The sequence below is a fragment of the Babylonia areolata genome, chromosome 16 (assembly GCF_041734735.1).
Source record: "Babylonia areolata isolate BAREFJ2019XMU chromosome 16, ASM4173473v1, whole genome shotgun sequence".
NCBI classification, from domain to species: domain Eukaryota; kingdom Metazoa; phylum Mollusca; class Gastropoda; order Neogastropoda; family Buccinidae; genus Babylonia; species Babylonia areolata.
In genome coordinates, this window is record NC_134891.1 from 3350376 (window position 1) to 3375640 (window position 25265).

The 25265-nt window shown below is 40.3% G+C and overlaps 2 protein-coding genes across 5 annotated transcripts in view; one reads left to right on the top strand and one right to left on the bottom strand.

The window, feature by feature from the left end:
• Nucleotides 1-2321: 2321 nt before the first annotated feature.
• Nucleotides 2322-9843, bottom strand: LOC143290793 (large ribosomal subunit protein uL30-like). The gene is made up of 7 exons (XM_076600306.1): nt 9787-9843; nt 9456-9555; nt 8345-8511; nt 6484-6621; nt 4535-4644; nt 3297-3465; nt 2322-2432 (listed from the first exon to the last, which is right to left on the bottom strand). Exons 1-7 carry the CDS (start codon nt 9795-9797, stop codon nt 2393-2395), a joined length of 735 nt encoding a protein of 244 aa, XP_076456421.1. The 5' UTR covers nt 9798-9843; the 3' UTR covers nt 2322-2392.
• A 3861-nt stretch (nt 9844-13704) lies between these two features.
• Nucleotides 13705-25265, top strand: part of LOC143291077 (double-stranded RNA-binding protein Staufen homolog) — a 28396-nt gene continuing 16835 nt past the window's right edge. For 3 of the 4 annotated variants that reach the window (XM_076600682.1, XM_076600681.1, XM_076600683.1), the window contains exons 1-9: nt 13705-13844; nt 15770-15888; nt 17550-17960; nt 18472-18641; nt 19415-19619; nt 20919-21057; nt 21620-21813; nt 22557-22627; nt 24864-25085. In XM_076600682.1, coding sequence (XP_076456797.1) covers nt 15780-15888; nt 17550-17960; nt 18472-18641; nt 19415-19619; nt 20919-21057; nt 21620-21813; nt 22557-22627; nt 24864-25085 — 1521 coding nt within the window. In that variant the 5' untranslated portion in view covers nt 13705-13844; nt 15770-15779. Of the gene's footprint in view, nt 13845-15769; nt 15889-17549; nt 17961-18099; nt 18111-18471; nt 18642-19414; nt 19620-20918; nt 21058-21619; nt 21814-22556; nt 22628-24863; nt 25086-25265 lie in introns of those variants that run through there. The other variant, XM_076600684.1, reaches the window with a different exon arrangement.

A 25265-nucleotide genomic window follows, 5' to 3' on the forward strand; every position in this document is an offset into this window, starting at 1 on the left:
TTTGTGAATGGCTGATCTGCTACACAGTGAGACAGTCTCTGTGAATGGCTGATCTGCTACATTGAGACAGCCTCTGTGAATGGCTGATCTGCTGCACTTTGAGACAGACTCTGAATGGTTAATCTGCTACACTGAGACAGACTGTGATTGATTATCTGCTACATTTGAGACAGACTCTGTGAATGGCTGATCTGCTACACTTCAAGACAGTCAGTGGCTGGTCTGCAAACAACACTTTGAGTCTTTGTGAATGGCTGATCTGCTACACATTGAGACAGCCTCTGTGAATGGCTGATCTGCTACACATTGAGACAGCCTCTGTGAATGGCTGATCTGTTACACATTGAGACAGCCTCTGTGAATGGCTGATCTGCTAATACATTGAGACAGCCTCTGTGAATGGCTGATCTGCTTACACATTGAGACAGACTCTGTGAATGGCCGATCTGCTAACACATTGAGACAGACTCTGTGAATGGTTGGTCTGCTAAGACATTGAGACATACACTGTGAATGGCTGATATGCTAACACATTGAGACAGACCCTGTGAATGGCTGATCTGCTATATATTGAGACAGACTCTGTGAATGGCTGATCTGCTACATTGAGACAGACTCTGTGAATGGCTGATCTGCTATATATTGAGACAGACCCTGTGAATGGCTGATCTGCTATATATTGAGACAGACCCTGTGAATGGCTGATCTGCTATATATTGAGACAGACTCTGTGAATGGCTGATCTGCTATATATTGAGACAGACTCTGTGAATGGCTGATCCGCTGCATTGAGACAGACTCTGTGAATGGCTGATCTGCTACATACATTGAGACAGCCTCTGTGAATGGCTGATCTGCTTACACATTGAGACAGACTCTGTGAATGGCCGATCTGCTACATTGAGACAGACCCTGTGAATGGCTGATCTGCTATATATTGAGACAGACCCTGTGAATGGCTGATCTGCTATATATTGAGACAGACTCTGTGAATGGCTGATCTGCTGTGAATGGCTGATCTGCTATATATTGAGACAGACTCTGTGAATGGCTGATCTGCTGTGAATGGCTGATCTGCTATATATTGAGACAGACACTGTGAGTGGCTGATCTGCTACATTGAGACAGACTCTGTGAATGGCTGATCTGCTACATTGAGACAGACTCTGTGAATGGCTGATCTGCTACATTGAGACAGACTCTGTGAATGGCTGATCTGCTACATTGAGACAGACTCTGTGAATGGCTGATCTGCTACACATTGAGACAGACTTTGTGAATGGCTGATCTGCTACACATTGAGACAGACTCTGTGAATGGCTGATCTGCTACATTGAGACAGACTCTGTGAATGGCTGATCTGCTACATTGAGACAGAATGTGAATGGTTGATCTGCTGCACTTTGAGACAGACTCTGTAAATGGCTGATCTGCTACATTGAGACAGACTCTGTGAATGGCTGATCTGCTACATTGAGACAGACTCTGTGAATAGCTGATCTGCTATATATTGAGACAGACACTGTGAGTGGCTGATCCGCTGCATTGAGACAGACGCTGTGAATAGCTGATCTGCTATATATTGAGACAGACGCTGTGAATGGCTGATCTGCTACATATTGAGACAGAATGTGAATGGTTGATCTGCTGCACTTTGAGACAGAATGTGAATGGTTGATCTGCTGCACTTTGAGACAGACTCTGAATGGTTAATCTGCTACACTGAGACAGACTGTGATTGATTATCTGCTACATTTGAGACAGACTGTGAATGGCTTATCTACTGTGAAAGGGCAGATGGTTTCAAGAAAGAGTGTGTGTTGTCAGTTATGTGCAAACATGTGGTCATGATGGTTTGTGCAACTTTCAAGTCAATAAACCACCTTGATCAGCTACTTCAGTTGTTTGACTTTGTACGATTGTCTAATCTCTTCCTTTCCCACCCAGATAAATTCCTCCCACCGAAAGAGATAATGGTGTGGGAGAGGGGGAGGGGGGGAGCAATATAAACAGAATCCCCACCTTCTGTGTGTAAATTTATGTATTTTTGCTGTACTGTGAAATTTCTGTATGTTTGTGATTTTGTTTTTGGTAGTATTTTCTTACCCTGGCTGTGCACTATCACCTTGGCTACAAGTCAAACTGAATCTAGGCAAATAATTTCAAGGTCTTCAGTGTAGAAATTCTCCATGTCCACTTGACACGTGACAAAAATCAAGAAACCAGAAATCTTCCCCCTGAACAGTTCACCAGTCTTTCAATCAAGTTTCACCCTGCAGCCACAGCAAAAGCATTCACACAGATTCCATAACACAGCACTGTTCCCTGCCTCCAGCATTTATTACAGACACAAAATCAAACAGTAGTAAAAGGATCAAACAGTGGACAGTCTTCATATCATCCGCCTCAAGAGCTCGTTGATCTTCTCATCTCTGAAACAGACAGCACAAGTCGATCTGGAGTTAGAACATGTCTTTATACATCTACGGAACAAACACAAAAACACACAGAATTCTGTCAGTCATTGTGATCTTTCTGTCTTGACTTCCTGGCATTCAACATGAATATCCTTTCACTTGAAAATCGTTACTGAGCACCCTTGTGACTTCTTCCCTGAGTAAATTCTGCAAAATTGCATTCTGGGGGGTGCAGGGAGGTTTAGTATTTTTCTTTGCTGCTTAGTTCAAGCCCAGCCGAGCACAAATGTTTAAATATCGATCCTGTAGAATCTGGTGAGAAAATTATAAAGCATTAATATTCATGGACATACACCAGACTTTCTTCTTCTGCGTTGTGGGCTGCAACTCCGACATTCACTTGTATGGACACAAGTGGGCTTTTACATGTATGACAGTTTTTACCCCGATATGTTGGCAGCCATGCTATGTTTTCATGGGAACCAGACTATCAGTTTTTCATACCTGGATTTAACAAAATAAACTGAATACATATTAACATACAATTAACAAAATTATACGTAACAACAAGCATACAAAACCTAACATTGCGACCTCACAAGAGCGAGGTACACACACAAAAATACAACAAAAGGAGAATGCCCAATTATCAAGTACAGACACACATTCTGTCTGACAACAGACAACCTGAATGTTACTAAGCAGAACCCCAATAGTTCCCTGAAATCAGACAACAGACAACCTGAATCTTACAAAGCAGAACCCCAATAGTTACCTGAAACCAAACAGACAACCTGAATCTTACAAAGCAGAACCCCAATATTTACCCCAAACCAGACAACAGACAACCTGAATCATAAGCAGAACCCCAGTTGTTACCTGAAACCAAAGTCGCCGCCATCGTTGAAGTGGTTGTACTTGCGTCTCCATCCTCCATTGGGGGTGTTGAGTTTGAAGGGCCAGAGGAAGTTGGAGGCTGCCTTGAAGCTGGGGCCCACTGTGAAGATCTCATGGATCAGGTCCTCCATGCAGAGAATGTCTTTGTCGCCTGTAACCACAACCACCACCACTTCAACACGACTCAGTGACACGGATCGAGTAAAACCTACCACACAGAGACCCCTGACCTGATGAAGAACCTACTTTTTTTTTTTTTCTTTTTTTTTTTTACCACAAAGAGATACCAAGATCAAGTAAAACCTACCACACAGAGATACCTAGCTTGTGCAAACTATTACCATGCTTGTACTGAAATTACCAAATGTGTCACCAAGTTGCATTTTCACTATGTAACTGGTTATATGAAAATGTTATGGTGATGATGTTGAAGAGAAAATATAGCTTCAATGCAAGAGGGGAAAAAATATATACCCAGCTTGATGTATAACCACACTTCTTTACCACATAGAGATACGAAGATAAAGTAAAACCTACCACACAGATACCTAGCTTGATGAAGAACCTACTTTCTTTACCACAAAGAGATACTAGGATGACGTAAAACCTAACACACAGATACGAGCTTACTCTTCCTTTCACAAAGAGAAACAAAGATTAAGTAGGACATACCACACAGAGATACCTAGCCTAATCTTCTTCTTCGTTCGTGGGCTGCAACTCCCACATTCACTTGTAGAAACACGAGTGGGCTTTTACATGTATGACTGTTTTTACCCTGCCATGTAGGCAGCCATACTCCGCTTTCGGGGGTGTGCATGCTGGGTATGTACTTGTTTCCATAACCTACCGAACGCTGGCATGGATTACAGGATCTTTAATGCGTGTATTTTATCTTTTGCTTGCATATACACACGAAGGGGGTTCAGGCACTAGCAGGTCTGTATATATGTTGACCTGGGAGATCAGAAAAATCTCCACCCTTTCAACCCTAATGAAGAACCTACTTTTCTGTACCACACAGAGATCTATACCAAGCCTTTATTTTTTTTAACCACACAAGAGGTACCCAGCCTAATAAAGAAGCTGCTCTTCTTTACCACAAAAGAGATAACAATGATTTGGTTATTGATGCCACCCCATCACCCACCCCCCAGTTCCCATTCATCTTTCCAGCCCCCACCACCCCTCCCAACCCCCACCCCCTCCCCACCACTCACCCAGCTGCTTCTCTACAACAGCGTTGTCTGTGAGAGGTATGCGCTGTCTGTCCAATTTGCCATAACCTCGTTTGTATACCAGTTCACGAACTGTCTTCAGGTTAGGAACACTGCACAACAAAAAATTAGAATTATGTCAACAGCTATTAATTATTCACAGGTACCATTCCTTTCCAAACGAAAAAAAGACATGCAACAGGTTTACACACAACAAGGAAACAGACCCCTGCTGTAGTCTATACCAGTGGATCACGGTATATCATGTGTAAATTCTAAACAAAATAAATTCATGTCAACAGCTGTTAACAAATTAAAGGTACTATTCCTTCATAAAGAAATGCACACAACAAATGTCCCGTTTAGAGAACAGTTTATCACTTAATGACCTAACGCTGAAACATCTCGGACACATTCACACAAAAATAAAACATGAACGTCTCAAATCGAGCCATGTTCATACCCTTAGTCCATGGCTTTATTCATTAATGAAAAGTTTTCATCAATTGTAACACAAACATATTTATAATTTTCCTAAAACTGATGCCATAACCATCAAATCAACCATCTTTTTTCACCAACTGCATAATAGTTATTTGTTTGAAAACTCTGATCAGCAAACAAACATACCAAGTATTATTCAAGCTGCTGAGGTTGCCTGATATGCTCCATCATTCAAGCACTAAGTTCTCAGTCCAAATGTTCCCAGTTCAAATCACAAATTTTAAATCAAACATAAAAAAACTGGCATTTTCTTCTGACCACCATCACGTTACTGTGGTGGTGTCAGTGTAAGATAAGATAAGAAGATAAGATAAGAATAACTTTATTATCTCCAACTGGAGAAATTTGGTCAGGTGCATTATCACAACATAGACAAGTAAACAACATGGGGACCATAACTGTAAAAGTCAACAACAGCTTTTACAAATATTACGAAGATACAAATCTAAAAAATATCACATACATCGTTTCATACATACATCCACACACTGCAGGTAATAACTAGTATTCTTAATGTAAAAACAGAAAGAATTAAGAAACATTATTTGAATATAATTATAAACATAGCCTACTATACTGCACATTGATTATAATAGACAGATAAGATAAGAATAAAGATGAATCGCGGAAAACCAAAACCAGATAATCAGCACACACCCGCACCGCCCCCCACCCCACACACGCGGATTACTTGATTAAACAAGAGTAGTAAACATATGTTCTCAAATAAAAGCATTTCACATATTCGCTTTTAAAAACACTGCAATTAATTATTACATTGTAATTATTAAACAGAAATATATTTAGAATATGGACGTTAGCATTAGACATATTCCATTGTACATTCATCCTGCATATTGCACATTATTCCTCCTACATATTGCACATTCATTATAACCAACTGTCACATTTTTAAGCTCAGTAAACACACACACACACACACACACACACCACAACTAGAACAAGGTACAGCCTATCATGCACGGACTTTCACATGTCTCACATGAGAGTGCGCACGCGCGCGCGCACACACACACACACACACAGTTCTCAAGAATTTAAAAGGTGGACTGAACGTGGAATAAAAGTCTTCAGAGCTCTGGATTTCAACTTAAAAGTTCTGTAGCGTTGTCCTGATGGCAATAGCTCATAATACTTTGCAAATTTTTTTTTTTTTTTTTTTAAAGTGTTAGTGTTAGGTCCTCTCCACCTACTTCACCACTTCAAGGGTTCAGGGATGATTTCCTGTCAGCCCTGTCATCTGAAGTGGGTGTCAATGTAAAACCACAATTTGATTTCAAATTGATGAAATTCAAGTTATAATCCTGAGGACTTCTACTTGCACCTGAGCAGATGAATGCAAGATGACAAATAAGCTGTTGCTTTTCAAAAATAATCAAATGAAACAAAAAGAGAAACAACAACAACAACAACAATATCAAACTGACCCCCATGTGATGTAAGGTTCAGCGATCTTCAGCATGCTGAGAGTGGCCTTGTTCAGTTTCAGGAACACGCCATTATTGATTTGCCGCAGACGGAACAGCTGCAGTACTTTGCGAGGGCGTGGGTGGACTCCATTAATACTGAACAGACAAGAAATACATCCATTAAGTGACAATAATCATGGGTATTGAAGTACACTGCATATTATACCGACCTATAATTCCATAAAAACAAATCATAGAACCAATTTACCCACTCCTCAGTGTTGCATGGGTGAGGATCAAGTGATAATATACACATCTGATGACCTGGCAATAGTGAGTATAACACAACTGGCAATAATGAGTATTACACAAGTGAGTATTACACATCTGGCAATAACGAGTATTGATTTTTCTTCAAACAGCTGCTGCACAGCTGCACATACACTCTTGGATTGAACGATAAACAAGAAAAAGTTCATTTTTGTACCAATTAACCAGTGTAGTGTTGATGCCACTTACATCAAGCCTGTATACAAAGTGTTTCCCATATCATACGAAACAATAGCGTATCCTTTTTGCACAGATCTGAAAAGGACGCCCAGTTTTTAGCACTGTATGTCCCAAGACGGAAACTGTCTCACAAAAAGTTTTAATCAAATGTCTTGGTAAATCTTTAAGGCCGCAAACTCGGCAGTAATGCTATCACTGCAAAAAGCAGACAACAACATGTATTTGAAGTTAAACCTTGCTTATTGTGCATACAATGGATAACTTTTGCAGACCTGCCTAGTGCTACAATTTGTCCCTAGTTTTTTTGTGATTCAAGTCCCAAGACCACACCACTATGGTCAATTAACAAAAATATTTGAAAAAAAAAACAATCTTGCCCAATGCGAAACCTCACACACATACTGGTGCATACAAAAAAGCCAAGAAACTCTGCACACATTCGTCACTTTTTACTGAGATCACGTCAAATATCTAGCTAAACGATATGCAGATGATGGATCTACAGCTAAGCTCGGAACCAAAGATCCATACGCACACACACACATTTTACCATCGCTCACATACATACACTGATGTGTACATGTATACATACACACACACCTGCACACACACACACACATGCGCACGTGTGCACAATCTCCATTCGTGTCTGGACGCTATTCGCAACGATCAATTTGTCAAACTGAAGGGCCACATGACAAAAGCTTTGAAGGAAATAGCGTTAAGCTGGACTTACATCAGCCAGTGATGTGGCAATACACTTGGCTGCAGTTATCAAGAATACACATGCATGCACACACTTATACACATACTCATACACAGCTGAACTGAAAATAGCTACCCCCACACATACATGTACACTAACACAGAGCTACTTTGAGAAACTAAACACATGCACGTACATAAACGCTCTCTCTCTCTCCAGTTGCACACACACACACACACACACACACACAAATTCCATTTGAACGACAGAGAGACTAACGGTGTGGCTGAGATAAAGTGACTGTCAACAACGAGATAAAATGATAGTTTACATAAACTCAAAACCAAGAACAGGCTGACTGAGAGCAAGAAAAGTCCTAACATGACAAGGCACTGTCCATGTGTTTTTTGTACGCATGTGTATGATTGCTGAAGTGGTTATTTTCAATTTAACACAGGGACTCAAAAATCCTGGACGGACCCCAAAAACGTACACAGAGGGTCTTTGGGACCCTTACAAAGTTATATTTTATCTTTTTGGAAAACACTGAAACTACACCAACAGAACTGTGGGGGCTGCATCATCCACATGTTCATCATTTTTACAAACTGAACAATCTGTCTCCACATTAAAACAACACAGAAACTTAACATTCTTTCTCACCCACGGATCCTGAGGACAAAAGCTAGCTTGGGTTCAGGTTCGACATAGAAGTTCCCACTCTTTCTAGCCTGCCGTTTCAGACGTAGCAGATCATTCTCACGTGCACGATACTCTCGCACATACTGCTCAGCCCGCCTGAAGATTACTCCTTTTTTTGCTTTCTGCTTCTGGAAAAAACACACAAAAATGACATGTGAAAATACTGACATGCACGCATGTATTCATTGTTAATCTTCGAATCCCTCCCATCTCACCCCTCTTCCATCCAAAAATTGGGGTGAGAGGCAATCTCTTGCTGGGACTGCTTTTGACATGGTAAAGTGAATTTATTTTTCTGGGGTTTTTAAATCCTTTCTTTCATACCAAGAAAATATTCAGCTTTTGGTTAATGTGTATTACATAGATTTTAAATTTACCATTTTATAATTACTGAATTAGCCTCAAACAATGTAACTGTAAAATGTTCTGTTGTGACATAGCATATCTTCACACTAGAAAAAAAACAAAAAAAAAACATATCTCTACTATAGTACTAATACTATGAAACATCCAATTGCCAAACCAAGCTTCTGAGAATCAAACTCACCACTCAGTCCAGTAAATAACCCAAACACATTTTCATCTTATATATCCAGCTCTTTCCTAAACTGACCCTGCACCTCTCCCTCTGGCTCACCTGTCACCAATATAACATTGCCATATGCCAAGTTGTTGTTACTTAATGTTTTTAATTCAACAATCCAGAAACTGTGCAAACATTCATTTTTCTATCCCTCTACAGCATTATTCCAATTGTCTTAACATCCCAGAATAAATTTGCATGTTCAACCATTGATTTTACACAGCATGGCCATGAGTGTGCATAAACACAGCATGGCCATGAGTGTACATATCCGACACACACACACAAATAATTGAAATATAACACATTCAGTGATACACACATTCAAATTATCTGATTCAATAAATCACTCTCTCTCACTCACTCACAGAATTCTCAGTCACACACAGAACAGTCACCACTATGACAATACTAGTTTTCAACACATTAATCAATAAACATTTCAAATGAAACTCAAACTGAAAGTACAAACGATGGAGGCCAGCATACCTTTTTGTTCAGTTCTGTAGCTTTCAAAGCTTTTATTTTGGCTTCACTTCTCTGTTTCCTCTTCTTGAGAAGTGACTCCGGTACTTTGGGCAGGGTTTTTCTGTACACAACAAAACACGAATCAAACTAGTTTTTCGTTGTTTTGGCAAACGTACATGCCCAAAACACAAGGTGTATTTAATTAACATCTAATCATTATAGAACAATATTCCATGATTACAACAGGTAATTACTAGTACACGCGAACCACTGTAGGTATTGTTACACAAAACGTACAAATACAACCGATGGAAACAGATACAGTTCCAACACAGTCGTTCACAATCCTTACGTGTCCTCCATTTTGCTTTTGAGTGAAAATAAACGGAAGTGAATCTCCGAGTAAGGTGACAGGGGAGATAAATCAGCGTTGTTCGGCTGTGTTGAAAAACGAAAGTGAAAGTTCAAAGCAGGTGAGTTGCTAATGATGACTGTAAACAATAGTTCCTTTTTATTTTTAACGTATTAAATGATGGTTTTCTTTTTCGTCTTCTTCTTCTTCTTCAATATTTTTTCTCAAAGTCACCCTTTTTTTTTTCTCACAGTCACCTCTTGTGCTGCATCATGGACGTTCATCACTGTGGCCTTCCTTCCTGCCATGGAGTGACCACAATCGTTTGTTCGGTTATTCTGTCACTAATGGGTGGATCTGCAAGAAGAAGAAAAAAAGCAATAACCCTATTGAAAAAAATAATAAAAACCAGTATCTAGGCTAGACCACTCCGGCTAGTGAAGCACTTCCCCGGGCGATAAACCCCGACCGGCACACCTCCAGCCCGTCATTTACCGCTGCTCTGATCCATGATCCGTCAACTAAGAATTTTACACATTTCCCTTCTCTTTTTTTCTCTTTTTTTGTGGTTCACAGAAAAAAAAAATGGAAGTCAGCTGTTATCATTTGCCAGCCGGGTAACTACTAATGAGGAAAGTGGCAGAATGGTTAAGATGTTCATCCGTCTGCCAGAGTCTGTGAGGGTCTGGGTTCGAATCCCGTTCTCGCCCTTTCTCCCGAGTATTACTGGAAAACTGAACTGAGCGTCTACTGTAGTCGTTCGGATGAGACTGACGATACCAGCCGAGGTCCCCTGTGTGCAGCATGCACTTGGCGCACTGACTAGGAAAACTGAAGAACCTACGGCAACGAGAGTGTTGCCGGTCCTCTGGCAAAATTATGTAGAAAAAAAATCCACTCTGATAGGTACACAAATATAGTATGCATGCACTCAAGGCCTGACTGAGCGCGTTGGGTTATGCACCTCGTCAGGCATCTGCCCAACAGATGTGGTGTGGCGTGTATAGATTTGTCCGAACGCAGTGACACCTCTGTTGAGAAATTGACACTCGCAGCTACTGTAACACCCTTGACACACAGGTGCGAGTGGTATTGACCACCACAGTTATCTGGGGCAGAGCATTTCAGCCCCGATTTGTTCTTGGGAGGAATTCGTCTTGTCCGCCTGTATTGTGTCCTGCAAAAGTCCACTGTTTGCAGTATGTGACCAGGCAGTTCATACGCTTGCTTCCGTGTTTTCCTGCTACTTGTTATAGGCAGGGTGTAGCATTTCCAGTTCCAGGATAGAACACCATATCCCAGCTCTTCTCCCACTCAGCGAGTCTGTGGAGGTCTTGCTGTAGCTGTATATGGTCCTAAGATGCTGCTACAACCTCTTACACTGCCGTATCATCTGCAAATAGGCGTGCGTCCGATGCCAGCTTCTCAGGTAGATCATTGATATAAATAAATTTAAAAAAAGGGTATGGACAAAGGACTGAACCCCCTGAGAGGACAACAATGAAGCTGGAGCTAACCCCGTTGACTGACCACTGCCTGCGTTCTATTTCAGTCACCACGAATGCCGTAATAATGGACTCGAGTTTATGCGTGCGGACCTTAACAAAAGCCCTCATAAAGTCCAGGACAAGGACATCTGTCTGTAGCTGTCCCCTTTCCATGTTTTCCAGCTATTCGTCAACGAACTCCATAAGCTGCATTTCACAGGAACTCCCTCTTCTGAAGCCATGCTGTTGTTCACAAAGTATCCCATGCTGGTCAAGATGATCAATGATAGCACTGGTTACAAAGTGCTCCAAAACCTTGCATCATGACGGTACGCTGGTCAGGGACACTGGTCGCTAGTTGGTGGAAGTCGCATTGCTCTCTTTTCTTGACTGAAGAGACTGTTACGTTAACGTCCTTCAAATCAGATGGATCCGTTCTGGTGGAAATGGACAACAGTTTAATCGGACCTGTTAGCGACGGGCGCAATTGCCGAGTGGTTAAAGCGTTGGACTGTCAATCTGAGGGTCCCGGGTTCGAATGACGGTGACGGCGCCTGGTGGATAAAGGGTGGAGATTTTTCCGATCTCCCAGGTCAACATACTGATGTGCAGACCTGCTAGTGCCTGAACCCCCTTCGTGTGTATATGCAAGCAGAAGATCAAATACGCACGTTAAAGATCCTGTAATCCATGTCAGTCAGCGTTCGGTGGGTTCATGGAAACAAGAACATACCCAGCATGCACACCCCCGAAAACGGAGTGTGGCTGCCTACATGGCGGAGTAAAAACGGTCATACACGTAAAAGCCCACTCGTGTGCATACGAGTGAACGCAGAAGAAGAAGAAGAAGAAGGAACTGTTAGCTGGCGCCCTCAGACTTTGGGTCGTTTTATTCAGTCGAGGCTGTCAGTGGCCGTCTCAGTTGGGCAAAACATGCCTCGTCAAGAATTCATTTCTTTTCATTAAAACCCATCCCTCCCCTCTCCGCTGAATCTGTTCATGATACACGATGAGAGATGGTTGTCTTTTACAACTTGGTTTCATCGTGAGTCTGAGGCCTGTCAAGTTCAAATACATAAATAAATCAAAATAAAAGTCTTTTTGTCATTGTTTTCGCCGCTTTTGTGTTTTCTGTTAGTAATAAACAGAATGACAAACTGAACAACAAGTAAGAAAGCTGTAAAGACAAACAAAATAATGACAACAATTTTACAGTGACTTTTGGGTATGCCAAAGGAGGAAAGTCGCTCAGCTGCCACAAGTACAGAGATTGAGTTCGTGAGGGTGTGGGTCCGAATCCCGCTTTCGCCCTTTCTCCCAAGTTTGACTGGAAAATCAAACTGAGCGTTAAGTCTTTCGGATGAGACAATAAACCGAGGTCCCTTGTGCAGCACACAGTTGGCGCACTGAAAAAGAACCCCATGGCAACGAAACTGTGTTGTCCTCACTGGCAAAATTACTGATGTAAAAAGAAATCCATTCTCAGATTTCAGTTTCAGTTTCAGTAGCTCAAGGAGGCGTCACTGCGTTCGGACAAATCCATATACGCTACACCACATCTGCCAAGCAGATGCCTGACCAGCAGCGTAACCCAACGCGCTTAGTCAGGCCTTGAGAAAAAAAAAAAGAAGAAAAAAAAAGAAAAAAAAAAGAAAGAATAAAAGTTGAATAAATAATAGATAATCTTACATAAATAAATAGATAATAATTATGATATAAAAAAGGTAGTAGTAATGATAATAAAAATAATAAAAAAATAAATAAGACAACAATGATGATAAATAAGCAAATAAATGTGAAACATGAAGACACACATTCACACATACACCCACACAATTCTCAGATCATTCTCAGAGGATAGGTACACAAATATATAAGCATGCACTCAAGGCCTGACAAGCGCGTTTGGCTATGCTGCTGTCAGGCATCTGCCTAGCAGATGTGGTGCAGCGTATATGGATTTGTCCGACCACAGTGACGCCTCCTTGACGGAAACTGAAATCGTGAAGCTGAGTGGTTATGCCGGGAGAAGCAATGACGTAATATAAAGATTGTTAAAGTGGAAAATAGAAGACAGCACACACACACACACATTTTTTTTTAAAGGAGGGGCTTGGCGCTGGGAGAGGGGGGGGGGAGAAGGGGATGCAGATATATTCATTAATCCAATGTGCAATAAGATAACGGGAACCAGAGCATTTTTTTTCACAAAAACAAAAACATCACAAGGGACACCACTCATACATATCGTCAATTTGTGCATTTTTCTTCTTTTTTTCTTTTTATAATAAATTTACCCATGTACATCTATCAGCAATTACAGAAAAAAGCATTTTACGTTATTCTCTTGGAATTTTGACTCGTAAAAGTAGCCGCAGAATTATGTTCGTAAAATCTCGTTTCACTGAGGATAGACATACGTGATTGGGAACTGACCAACATGGCTGCATGTTAGTCGATTTTCTTTACTGTTTGCCACAGTTTTAACTCTCTTTTTCAGCCTGCTAGCTACGCCGCATACTGTGCCCTGCCTTCTTGATTTATAACTACTTAGTCTGTTAACAAAGAAAGGTATGGTATTTTCACAGTTTACTGTGTTCTTTGGAAGATAGATGTTTGTTTTTGTATTCGCGCACATCACATGGCCATTGGCATATTTTCTGCACGTGCCGGCATTGTGCCAGGGTGGTTTCTGCAAGAAAACAAAGGTTGCAACGTAGTTTTGTTTGAATGATGCTGTTTATCAATACGATATCAGTATACAGATCAAAAGCAATGTATTTTCAACAGCCATTCTTCCATCACGTCACAAGTGACACCAGTTTCAAAACGGAGCAGTCATTCTGGGCCTTCTCAACAAATAGTGGACTGAAACTTCGCAATATCCTCATGTCATCCTCTCCTCTTTTCTGTATGACTGACGGAGTGAACTTCCACTCCATGTTGAAAACACTACTCATTCAGCTCTGAGGAGAAAAATTGTGGATATTGCCTAAACGTGCTATTTACGCCTGTCATGGCCTCGAACCTTTTCGAAGACATTGATGGAGGATTTTTGTGGCCAAACTGTGGGAGAGTGTGTGTGTGTGTGTGTGTGTAAATAGTTGGAACTAGGTGGGAGTGTAGAGCTCTGCATGGATGTATGTGCCTTATTTGTGTGATTGATTAACATGTTTGTGTGTGTGTGTTTGAGTGATGGTGGTGCGCATATCATGTGTAATTCCACAGTTTTCATGTTGATCAGTCTGCCTGCTTTGATCCATCCTTGAAAGTGCAACTGAAAATATTGAGTGATTGCTCCTCCATCAATGATTCTGAGAGTGAGAGCAACACCAATCACTAAGAAGAACCTATACATTGTATATGTTATTAGACTTAGTCCATCACATTTATCTGTCGATATATTGTCAGGCCATAAAACAATCTTTCATATCATTCTGACATAGAGATATGCACATTGTATATTACATGGGCATGATAAATACATGATGACAGTAGGCAGTATGTCGACCATTCATCAGCTACATTCAGATTTAAAGGAAAAAGAGGAGGAAGATCTAGACTGCTTTTAACACTTCAACAGACAGTCCACCAGTTTTTGCCAGCTTTCTTATCTCTTCACCTTCCTGATATTGTGATTGGCAGCCAGCTTTAACAGTTACAAAAAATCAGTTGTTTGGAGAAAGTGAGGGAGAGTTGTTTTTTTATTCCAAATTTCTAAATCAACCATTAAGGTAGACGCATTCTGTTTAGTGTTTCAGTTTCTTTAAAGACCCTACATAAAGAAGATTGCAAATGTTGCAAATGTACAACAGTATATTATAAAAGGCAATGTGTCTTGAGCTTTTCCTTTTTGGATTCTGTTTGGAAAATGGCAGCTCCACATGAATTTTTCATGCAAAAATGAACAGCAGATGAAAGTTTGCAGTTGTACGGGTACAGTTTTTATGTTGCACTAAAATCTGAACAAAAAATCTTCAATACAGTTTTACGGTGAACAGTTTGTATTGTAAGTTGTGTTATGAAAAATTAACTGAAATGTTTGGAACTTTTCCCATTCTATTCTTTGAATTGCTTAGTTTAGAAATATTAGAATGTCTTTATTACCAAGTGTACCGGGGTCACAAGGAATATTGGGGGGGGGGGGGGGGGGGGGGGGGGGGGGGGGTAGTACATAACAAGATACGAACATAAATAGAAAATGACAAATATTAAAGTGGTGATCCTTTGGTCCTCTCCTATCAAATAGTATATAATATTTTTCTGGGAAGAGCATGTCAGTGCGGACGTATATGTGTTTTTTTAATTTATCTTTTATTTAATACCTGCATTTTGCTTTTCCTGGGGAATGCATGTTATCTCTGAGCAGGTAATGGAGCATTGTTTACTGTAGTGCATACATATATACTTGAAGTATGTGACAAGTGAAGATTGAAGTGAAGATACTGGGAACCTCTGACGATATCCCATGAATGCAAGTGTCTTTCCGTTTTCAGAGTGCACAGAATGTCGCAAATGCTGAACTCTGCAGGAGGGTCACCTCAGGGTGCTGGTTACCACAGTGTCACCCAAAGTCACACAGCTGTCACAGCAAATCCTTCAAACATACTGTCAAGTGAGTACAAAAAATACAATATAATGAGATCTTCCTTTCTGAGGTTGAGATTGACAAGACAAAGACAAGTCAAAATCTATATTATCAAGGGTAATAGATAAGTAAGTTAAATGCTTTTTTTATATCCAGCCTTCACTTGAAGAGGGACTTAGGTGAAAGAATCAAAAAGTGAGCACAAGGAAATAAATCAAAACACAATAAAAATAGATACATTCCTATTTCCTGATAGCCTCAACCTTCATAGCCATTCCACCCAGAGTAGAATAAAAGAGAATAACATATGAGAGAAAGATGAGAAAGAAAAAAAGTGTGGAAACACCAGCCTAAAACACAAAGTTCTTCTTTCGCAGTCAAACCCCACCCCACCCCCACCTCACATACACACAGACATGCATGCACGCAGAGAACAGATGCAAGGACTGACAAGCAGGTGGACAGGCAGACAGAGAAGAAAGAGTGAGATGAACCCATAAATCATCTAAAAGCAAGATTGGATTTTAAGTGTCTTCCAATTCTGTTAATAGGTAGGTACCTTTTTAGACTTTGTCTAAAGTTCCTGTGGTTAGACATGTGTTGTTGTTGTTGTTTTTTATGTAAATGTCTGTTATCATTGACTGGAAAATTATTAAGAGAGAGAATCAACTTGTCTAGTGACTAAAGTGGTATCAGTGATCGTATGAACTAATGAAGATAAGTCTTGGAAAAATATCGAAGATGACTGTTTCACTTATTCTGTTACCACACAGTTGGTTGTTTTCTGGTGTGAACAATAAATGGTTATTAGATATTTGCAGTGAACATTCACCAGACTAGCTTTCCTATGGTATGTATCATATATACTGGTCAGAAATTACATTTGTTTGTCAGATGACACACTTGCAGGAAAGAGAAAGAGATTATGTCTGGATTATTCAGAGACATTGATTGTGGGAATAATGAGTGCCGTTCATTTATAATATTTCTGAGATTTTGTTTCTAAGCAACTGGCAGTCCAGAATGATATATTCTTTCACATCCTTACAGAAATGCTGTTGGTTTAAATAATCTGTAATTGTTACAGTACACATGATTACAATGCGAACAAAGACAAAGGAGCATCAACAAGCTGAAAGCTTATATTGTGCTCACAACGTTGCGCTTCAATGCAAAATGGTGTTCTTACGAGAAGGCAGGATGTGGCAATTTTATCTTTCTGGTCTTTGGTTTGAAGTAAGGTATGACTTTTTGTGGGTGTACTTTCTCCACCCTGTCATGTGGAGTGTTGGCCTGGAGGTAACATGTCTGCCTATGAAGCAAGAAAATCTGAATGCACTGGTTCGAATCACACCAGCAGTCGCCAGTATTTTCTCTCCCTCCACTAGACATTGAGTGGTGTTCTGGAGGCTATTCATTTGGATGAGACGATAAACCAAGGTCCTAGGTGCAGCATGCATTCAATGCACATAAAAGAACTCATGACAACAAAAGGGTTATCGCTGGCAAAATTCTGTTGAAAAATCCACTTCAATAGGAGAACAAATTAAATTGCAGGCAGGAAAAAATACAAAAAATGGGTGGTGCTATCAATGTAGCGATGCGCTCTCCCTGAAATTCATGCGTAGAAAACTGTTGTGACAAAAAGAGTAGTACAAATACAAATATAAATGTGTGTTGGTCCACAGTGTCCACAGCTGCCCGGTCCAGCCCCCTGAGTCTGTCCAGCTCCCAGCACTATGGACAACTCTCCTCAGCTCAGCAGCACCATCACCAGCTGATGCAGCAGCAGCAGCACCAACAACTCCAGCAGCAGCAGCAGCTACAAACACAACAACAACAGCTCCAACAGCAACCAAAACTTCAGCCTCCAGTCAAAGTGCTCAGCAACCCACAGTCTCAGTTCCAGCAGCAGCAGCAGCTACAGATGGGTGGTGGCGCGGGGACGCCCATCCTCGGCAGTGGGGGTGGGACGACATATCGCAGCGTGCTCCGCAGGAGTCATCACACCAGCCCTACTACTGCTGCTGGCACTGGGTCGCCCGTTCAGCCCATGGTTGGGGACAGTCTGAGTGACGGGGCTGTTGGAGGTGCAGTTGGTGAGTTTTTTAGGATGTGTGTGTGTGTGCGCGCGTGTGCGTGCGTGCACATTTCTGAATGTTGGAGGTGCAGTTAGTGAGTTTTAAGTCTCTGTGTGATGTGTGTGTGTATGTTTGTGTGTGAGTGTCTGAATGTTGGAGGTGCAGTTGGTGAGTTTTCACTGTCTCTATAGGATGCGTGTGTGTGTTTCTGAATAAGTCTGTGTGTTTTTTTGTTTGTTTGTTTGTCATGTTTGTGCTCATGCCTGTATTCTCACATTGTATGTCTTACAGTGCTGCCTCTTTCAGTGTAGGTTAGCCTGTTGCCTTCAGCTCACATAAGAATTTATGGTATTTTTATTCATCACTATTATCAAGCTCTTTTAAAAAGTCTTATTGTTGGTGATGCTTGAATAGCAGAGTGTCTGTTTCTCTCCTGCGTCTAACTCAGTAACTGTCTATAATCTTTAGCTTTATCAGTGCATTGAATGTCTATGTTTCTGAAGTGTGTGTGTGGCTGTTTGTCCTGCAGGATTAGATACAGGCGGTGTGGGTGTGGCTCAGGCTGACGCAGAGCAGGAACAGGAGCCAGGAGCCACATCCACTACCCTCTCAAAGGATGAAAAAGAGAACTCAAACCTGGCTAACACAAAAGAGAAGACCCCTATGTGCTTGATCAATGAACTAGCAAGATTCAATAAGGTGAGTGGGGGGCTTGCACTGTTCCAGACCTCTTGGGTAACAGCTTTAAGACAAGAAACAAAACAAATAAATGTAGTTTCCATGTTACTTCCCATCACTTTTTATTGATGTCAGTATGATCTTTGTGTTTATGTTCTTCATTTTCATGTACTGTTTCATTTTTGTTTTTCAGTATCAAATTATAAGTGTTAGTGCTTTTTGACCGTTTCCAAAATTTATGCATGGTTTTAACTTTTTCTTCCTTATGACCTTTATTATGTGAAACTGTTAAAAACAGTTTCAAACAAGAGAAGAGGATTCCTTTTTTGTACTGCAGAGTCTTAAAAGGCTAAAGTTTTTGTGATTATGTTTGAAATCAGTATTTTTCAATGGGAAATTTCTCCAAATAAAGGGAAGGATTCTGTGGATATGGGATCAAGAGTTGTACTTTTTGTGGAGAACGAAGAAAAAAAACATTTGACACATGGCAATAGAAAATGTTGTTATTTTGTTGTTGTTCTTTCCATCAAGAAATTTTTATGTATGTTCCTGCATGCACTTCTGCTGTACTGATTGAAGATTCAGAATATATTCCCCATTTCAGCTCTTCAGATCCATTCTCAGTTATTAGTTTCTAAGGTGCATTGATGGGGACAAGAACCATTGTGGGTTCCAAATTTCCCCAACCTTCCTTCTCCAAAGAAAAAGTGTCTAGGAAGATTGTACTTGGTTTTTTTGGGTTTTTAAAAAAATTTTTTTAAATGATGATTAAAATCCTTATTCTCTGTGCACAGGTGAATCATCAGTACACATTAGTTGATGAGCAAGGGCCTGCCCACAAGAAAACCTTCTTTGTCAAGCTGAAACTGGGGGAGGAGGAGTATTCTGCCCAGGGGGAGAGCATCAAGAAAGCACAGCATGCTGCGGCAGCCATCGCTCTAACAGAAACGCAGTTCAGTCACCCCTCGCCAAAACCCCAACGCTCTGTAGAGGGGGAGGGTAAGTAGCAGTTACTTTTTTTTTTTGTGCATGTTGAAGTTGTTTGCATTTGAATTGACATGCTTGGCTCTCACGGACTGTATGTACTTGTTTGTGTATGGTAAGTGGGTGGGGGATGCTGTTCTCTTTATTGGAGCTTGCTTGTTTATTTGCTAAATAGTAAATGATAAAAGTTCTTAAAGATGAGCTTGAAGCTTTCTTCTTTTTTTTATTGCTTTTTTCACGATAAATACTGTATAAAACATTCACACACACACACACACACACACACACACACACACATATACCCCCCCACCCCACCCCACCCAAATTCGCAAGAACAAAAAAAAATGGAAAGCAGAAAAAAAAAGTCTTCCACCAGTGATTGAAAAAAAAAAAAAAAAGGACTGATTGGACATTCTGTTAATTTGTAGATAGAGGTTGGTAATGGTATTCTAAGTATGCCATAAGAATTGTTACCATTATAGGATTCTTCATGCAAGACGGATATGCATGGTAAAAATTGTGTAGATGACTGGATTTGTTGAAGTGCATTGCTTTTCACAACTGAACAAGAATCCCAAAAGGAAAATCGAAGCAGTGTTTCCTGTGAGCAGATTGTTTGTAATTATACCACATGGCAGAAAATCATTGGGAAGTTAAAAATGCTGGAGGCATTTCTGTTTTATATCTGTGGATTAGAAGTGTTTAAATTTGGTCAAACCAGGCTGGTTATTTTGCTATTTTTGCTTATAAGTGTAGGATGTTATATACCTTATCAGATAAAATGTTTACGTCACATCCAAATGAAACATTGTCTTGTTAATCTCAGATTGGTTTCACAATGGTACTGTTTCACACTTTGCATTGTGAACAGTCTGAATGCATTTCCGGTAGCAAAATGTCAACTATCCTGGTAGGATTTGAGGGACAGGGATGAGGTAATGCAGCCCCCCAAGAAAAGGTTGGAGTTGGAGGTTCAACATCATGAAAAGAGTGCTCAGAAACTTACCTGCTGCCAGTGCTGATGCTGAGACATGTTTACAAAATATTATGGTCAACTACTGTACTTGAATGAAGGTACAAATGCTTTTTTTTCTCCTGCGTCAGCTCACAGAAAACGTCCTCAACCTGTGAGAGTATCTTTCTGAAAGAGAAAAGAGTTTGTTCAGAATTTAGACATTTTCTTGTCATGATTATGCCTGCATGTTACAGATATTTTCCATATAATCACTACTTTACAAAGCTCAGAGATAATTTTACCTATCATGGAAGTAGATGCCCCTACTAAAAATGACATAAGAAATCTCTTTGTTTCAGCAAGTAACGTCACGCCTACAGTGGAACTGAATGCTTTGGCCATGAAGCGAGGTGAACCTGCCATATACAAACTCATCGAGCCTCGAAATCAGAACTATACTCCTCCTAACATCGATTTCCGTGGCATGTACAATCAGAGGTCAGTGGATTGGATGCTAATGGCAGCAAGATGTTGTGTGTCATATGGTTTCTAAACATTTTTTTATTTCAAGAAATATCATATTTTGTGTCAGTGGAATTGTGCACTGTAAACACATGTATCATTCGCTTACTCTTTCCATGTTTCTGTGTGTGTGTATCCATGGATGTGTTTGTATGTTGGAGAAAGACCAGTTTTTCAAGAAGTCTTTAAGTTGATAGAGACGATGTACTGGATCAAAAATACCTAGCATGCACTTCTCTCAGACTTATCCCAAATTACGGTTTGGTTGCCTAGGTGAGCCAACCGGTGCAGTTAAGTGTTATTTATTATTCATTTGGTATTTTGTACCCTCTTACACCTATACTAAAATTATTACATGCATGTGTGTGTGCACACGCATGCACACAATGCAAAGACGTTTGAGAAGAAATGATAGGTTTTCAGCCTGCAAGTGCAGGAGGAAGTGATAGTTTGCAGCCTGCAATTTCAGAAGGAGGTCTTCAAACACAGAATGCTGAGCATGGACATTACCTACTGGTTTGTTTGACCCACCTGACAGGTATCACTATGGGCGACCACCACGGCCTTTCTATGTGATGCTGAAGGTGGGCACGAAAGAGTACATTGGGGAGGGGCCCACACGACAGCAGGCTCGTCACAACGCTGCCACCAAGGCCCTCAAAGTGCTGCGCAACCTACCCATCCTCACAGAGGCTTCCAAAGCCAAAACAGAAGAGGAGCTTGAATCTGAAGGTGTGTGAATTGAGGGTGATTTTTTGTCTCGCCTGTGCAATGAAAATGTTTTTTCTCTCTCTTTTTTTTTTTTTTCTCTACTGGAATTTGAGCTTCATCATGCTTGATGAGCGATGATATACAACAAGCTTATGATTGTAAAGATAGGGGTGTACTTTTGCAAGATCACAGGAATGTTGCCTTTTCTGTTCACATATGAATTTTCTTTCTTTTTTCTTTCCTGAAAGCTTAACTTTAGGTACTTGGTTTAATGATAATTATGCTATGAGGTGATATTTTTTTCCTCAGCCTAGATTCCTTTTCTTTCTTAAAAAAAAAAAGAAAGAAAAAGGGAAAAAAAGGCGCAGCTTACTTGTTGATAAAATTTGTAACAAAACAAAGAGGCATTTTCTAGCATATATCACAAAACAGCACAAGCTCATGAAAATAATTTAACCAATATTGATAAAGGATACACTGGGCAAATTGTGTTTTTAGCAAATAAGTTGAGAAGTGATCTGTGGTTGCCAATCATTATTCAACAAAAACCTGCTGCTCTTGCACAGGCAGTCAGTTGAAGAGCCTAAACTTTGTGATTTCAAAGAAACAGTGCTGGCACAATACGCTGTGATATTTGGTTTTCTTTTGTATTTTATTTCCTGTTTGAATAGACTATCAGTATTTGTTTAAATAATTTTTTTTTCTTCAGAGTGTGAGTGTGCACTTATGGTGTATGTTTTTTTGGTTTTTTTTTCTGCTCACAGATGCCATGAAGTCAGAGATTAGCCTGGTGCATGAGATAGCTTTGAAAAGAAATCTCCCAGTGATTTTTGACGTAAGTGGCTATACAAGTGTTTCTTTCTATAAATTCTCTGCAGTCACCCCATGGACCTTCTATGGATCGTTTTAAATAATTCTGATGCAATGAGCGTTCCAGTCTGTGAATGATTTTTATGAAAAGTCCTGATGCAGTGAATGATGTGATTCTTTAAAGATCATGAGTGGTATGCTGGTCATGATGTGCCACAGCCATTTGTTGGGGGTTCTTTTGGTGTTTGTATCTTTGGTGGTGGTAGCAGTGGTGTTTGGGGTGTGCAGTGGGTACCTTTGGATGTTAAGTGGGTTTGTTTTTTTTGTTTGTGTATGTGTGTGTGTTGTTCATGTACTTAAGTGTTGTTTTGTTGGAATACTGTGGTGGGCTCAGTAGCCGAGTTGTTAATGTGTTGTACTTCATATCTGAGGATCCTGGTCTTGAATCTCGGTAACGGCGTCTCGCGGGTAAAGGGTGGAGATTTTTCCAATCTCCTGGGTCAACATATGTGCAGACCTGCTTGTGCCCGAATCCCTTTCATGTGCATACACAAACAGAAGATCAGAAACGCACGTTAAAGATCCTGTGATCCATGTCGGCGTTCTATGGGTTATGGAAATGAGTTGTTGTTTTTTATGAAAAAACTTAAACATATGTTTGCTGTTCCTGCTCAGTTAAGGCATTTTTATTATTTTGTGCGTGTGTGTGTGTGTGTGTGTGTGTGTGTGAGTGAGTGAGTGTGTGTGTGTGTGTGTGTGTGTGTGTGTGTGTGTGTGTGTGAGCACTCATGTTTGTGTTTGCTACTGCACCTGGTGTAATTTCTCTTATGAGCTAATAAAATCATTCTTAATTTATGTGCAATATGATACATGCAGTGTTAGCCTTCGTGTATTTCAATGTGTTTACAATAGTGATTAATTACAACTTTATGATTAAGTGAATATATACAATACTTTTTATATAAATGTCTTATATGTCATTGTTTCTTTTTAATTAAGTCATGGTTAATGTTTTGTGTTGAGTTATTGTCTACGTTTGTTTTGCTGCACCTGATGTAATTTCTCTTAATGAGATAATAAAGTTCTTCTTATCTTTCTTTTTTTTTTTTATCTTGTCTTATCTTACCTACATGGTGGGGTAAAAGCTGTCATTCACATAAAAACCCACTCGTGTATATACAAGTGAATGTGGGAGTTGCAGCCCACGAAGGAAGAAGTTGGAATACTGTGTGTGTTCAGTAGTGTTTTAGGTCATCCCAGGAATAGTCGCATTAGATTTCAGGATTTTCTGGAAAGTAAAAGGTGAAGATGAACAAAATCTTTGTCTCTATTGCAAGCAGAACTGCTAAGCAAACCTGCCATAGAAGTTGTCTGTATTTGAATAAGTGTGAACAGTGCCACACTTCTGACTTGTTTATTACTTAAAATGACCAGAACTTTTAAGGTTGGCATGTATTGTGCTAAAAGTGACTGTCAAATATTGCAGCATTTGAAAAATTGTTGGGTTTAACCCCATATATACTGAAGTTCCCATAACACTACACGGTCCTTGTGCTTCTTTGTTTTTCTTTACTCTGGGAACAAATCGCATGATTCAGACTGAACACAAAATCCTCAGACTCTGATGTGTTCTTCCTTAGGTGATGTGAGAGTCAGGCTACTGATCTATTATATGTTGTCAGGTGGTGTGAGTCAGGTTACTGATCTATTGTATGTTGTTCAGGTGGTGTGAGTCAGGCTACTGATCTATTGTATGTTGTTCAGGTGGTGTGAGTCAGGCTACTGATCTATTATATGTTGTCAGGTGGTGTGAGTCAGGTTACTGATCAATTGTATGTTGTTCAGGTGGTGTGAGTCAGGCTACTGATCTATTGTATGTTGTTCAGGTGGTGTGAGTCAGGATACTGATCTATTATATGTTGTCAGGTGGTGTGAGTCAGGTTACTGATCTATTGTATGTTGTTCAGGTGGTGTGAGTCAGGCTACTGATCTATTGTATGCTGTTCAGGTGGTGTGAGTCAGGCTACTGATCTATCGTATGTCGTTAGGTGTTCCAAGCGTCAGGCTACTGATCTATTGTCTATTGTATGTTGTTCAGGTGTTCCAAGCATCAGGCTACTGTCATATGTTGTTCACGTGGTGTGAATCAGGCTACTGATCTGTCATATGTTGTTCAGCTGGTATGAGAGTCAAGCTACTGATTTATCGTGTTGTTCAGGTGGTGTTTGAGTCGGGCTACTGACCTGTGGTATGTTGTTCAGGTGGTGCGAGAATCTGGCCCTCCTCACATGAAGAACTTTGTCACCAAGTGCACTGTGGGCGACCTGACCACAGAGGCTGAAGGCAACTCCAAGAAACTGTCGAAGAAAAGAGCCGCAGAACTCATGCTTGAGGAGCTGAAGAAACTGCCAAACGTTCCTGTGGTAGTGAAGTCCAAAATAAAGCCAAACTCGAACAAGAAGAAGAACAGAAATATAATCAAGGTATTTGTCACTCATGGTTATCCACCTAGAATGGTTTGAACTTAAAAAAAAAAAGTTTTGTACAAAGTACCTAGTTGTGTATATTTTTAATTGTTTGTGTTGAAAGTCTGGATATTATCAGAAGAAAGATTCTTTTCTTTTGAAATAATAATTTTGGAATGCAAAACAATACTAATTCGT

Excerpts from the sequence above, each read along its gene's own strand:
- LOC143290793 (XM_076600306.1), bottom strand. Across the intron at positions 6,622-8,344 it reads TTTGTCCTCAGGATCCGTGG|TATTAATGGAGTCCACCCAC; the intron begins GTGAGAAAGAAT and ends TTGTCTGTTCAG. Across the intron at positions 3,466-4,534 it reads TGTTGTAGAGAAGCAGCTGG|GCGACAAAGACATTCTCTGC; the intron begins GTGAGTGGTGGG and ends TTGTGGTTACAG.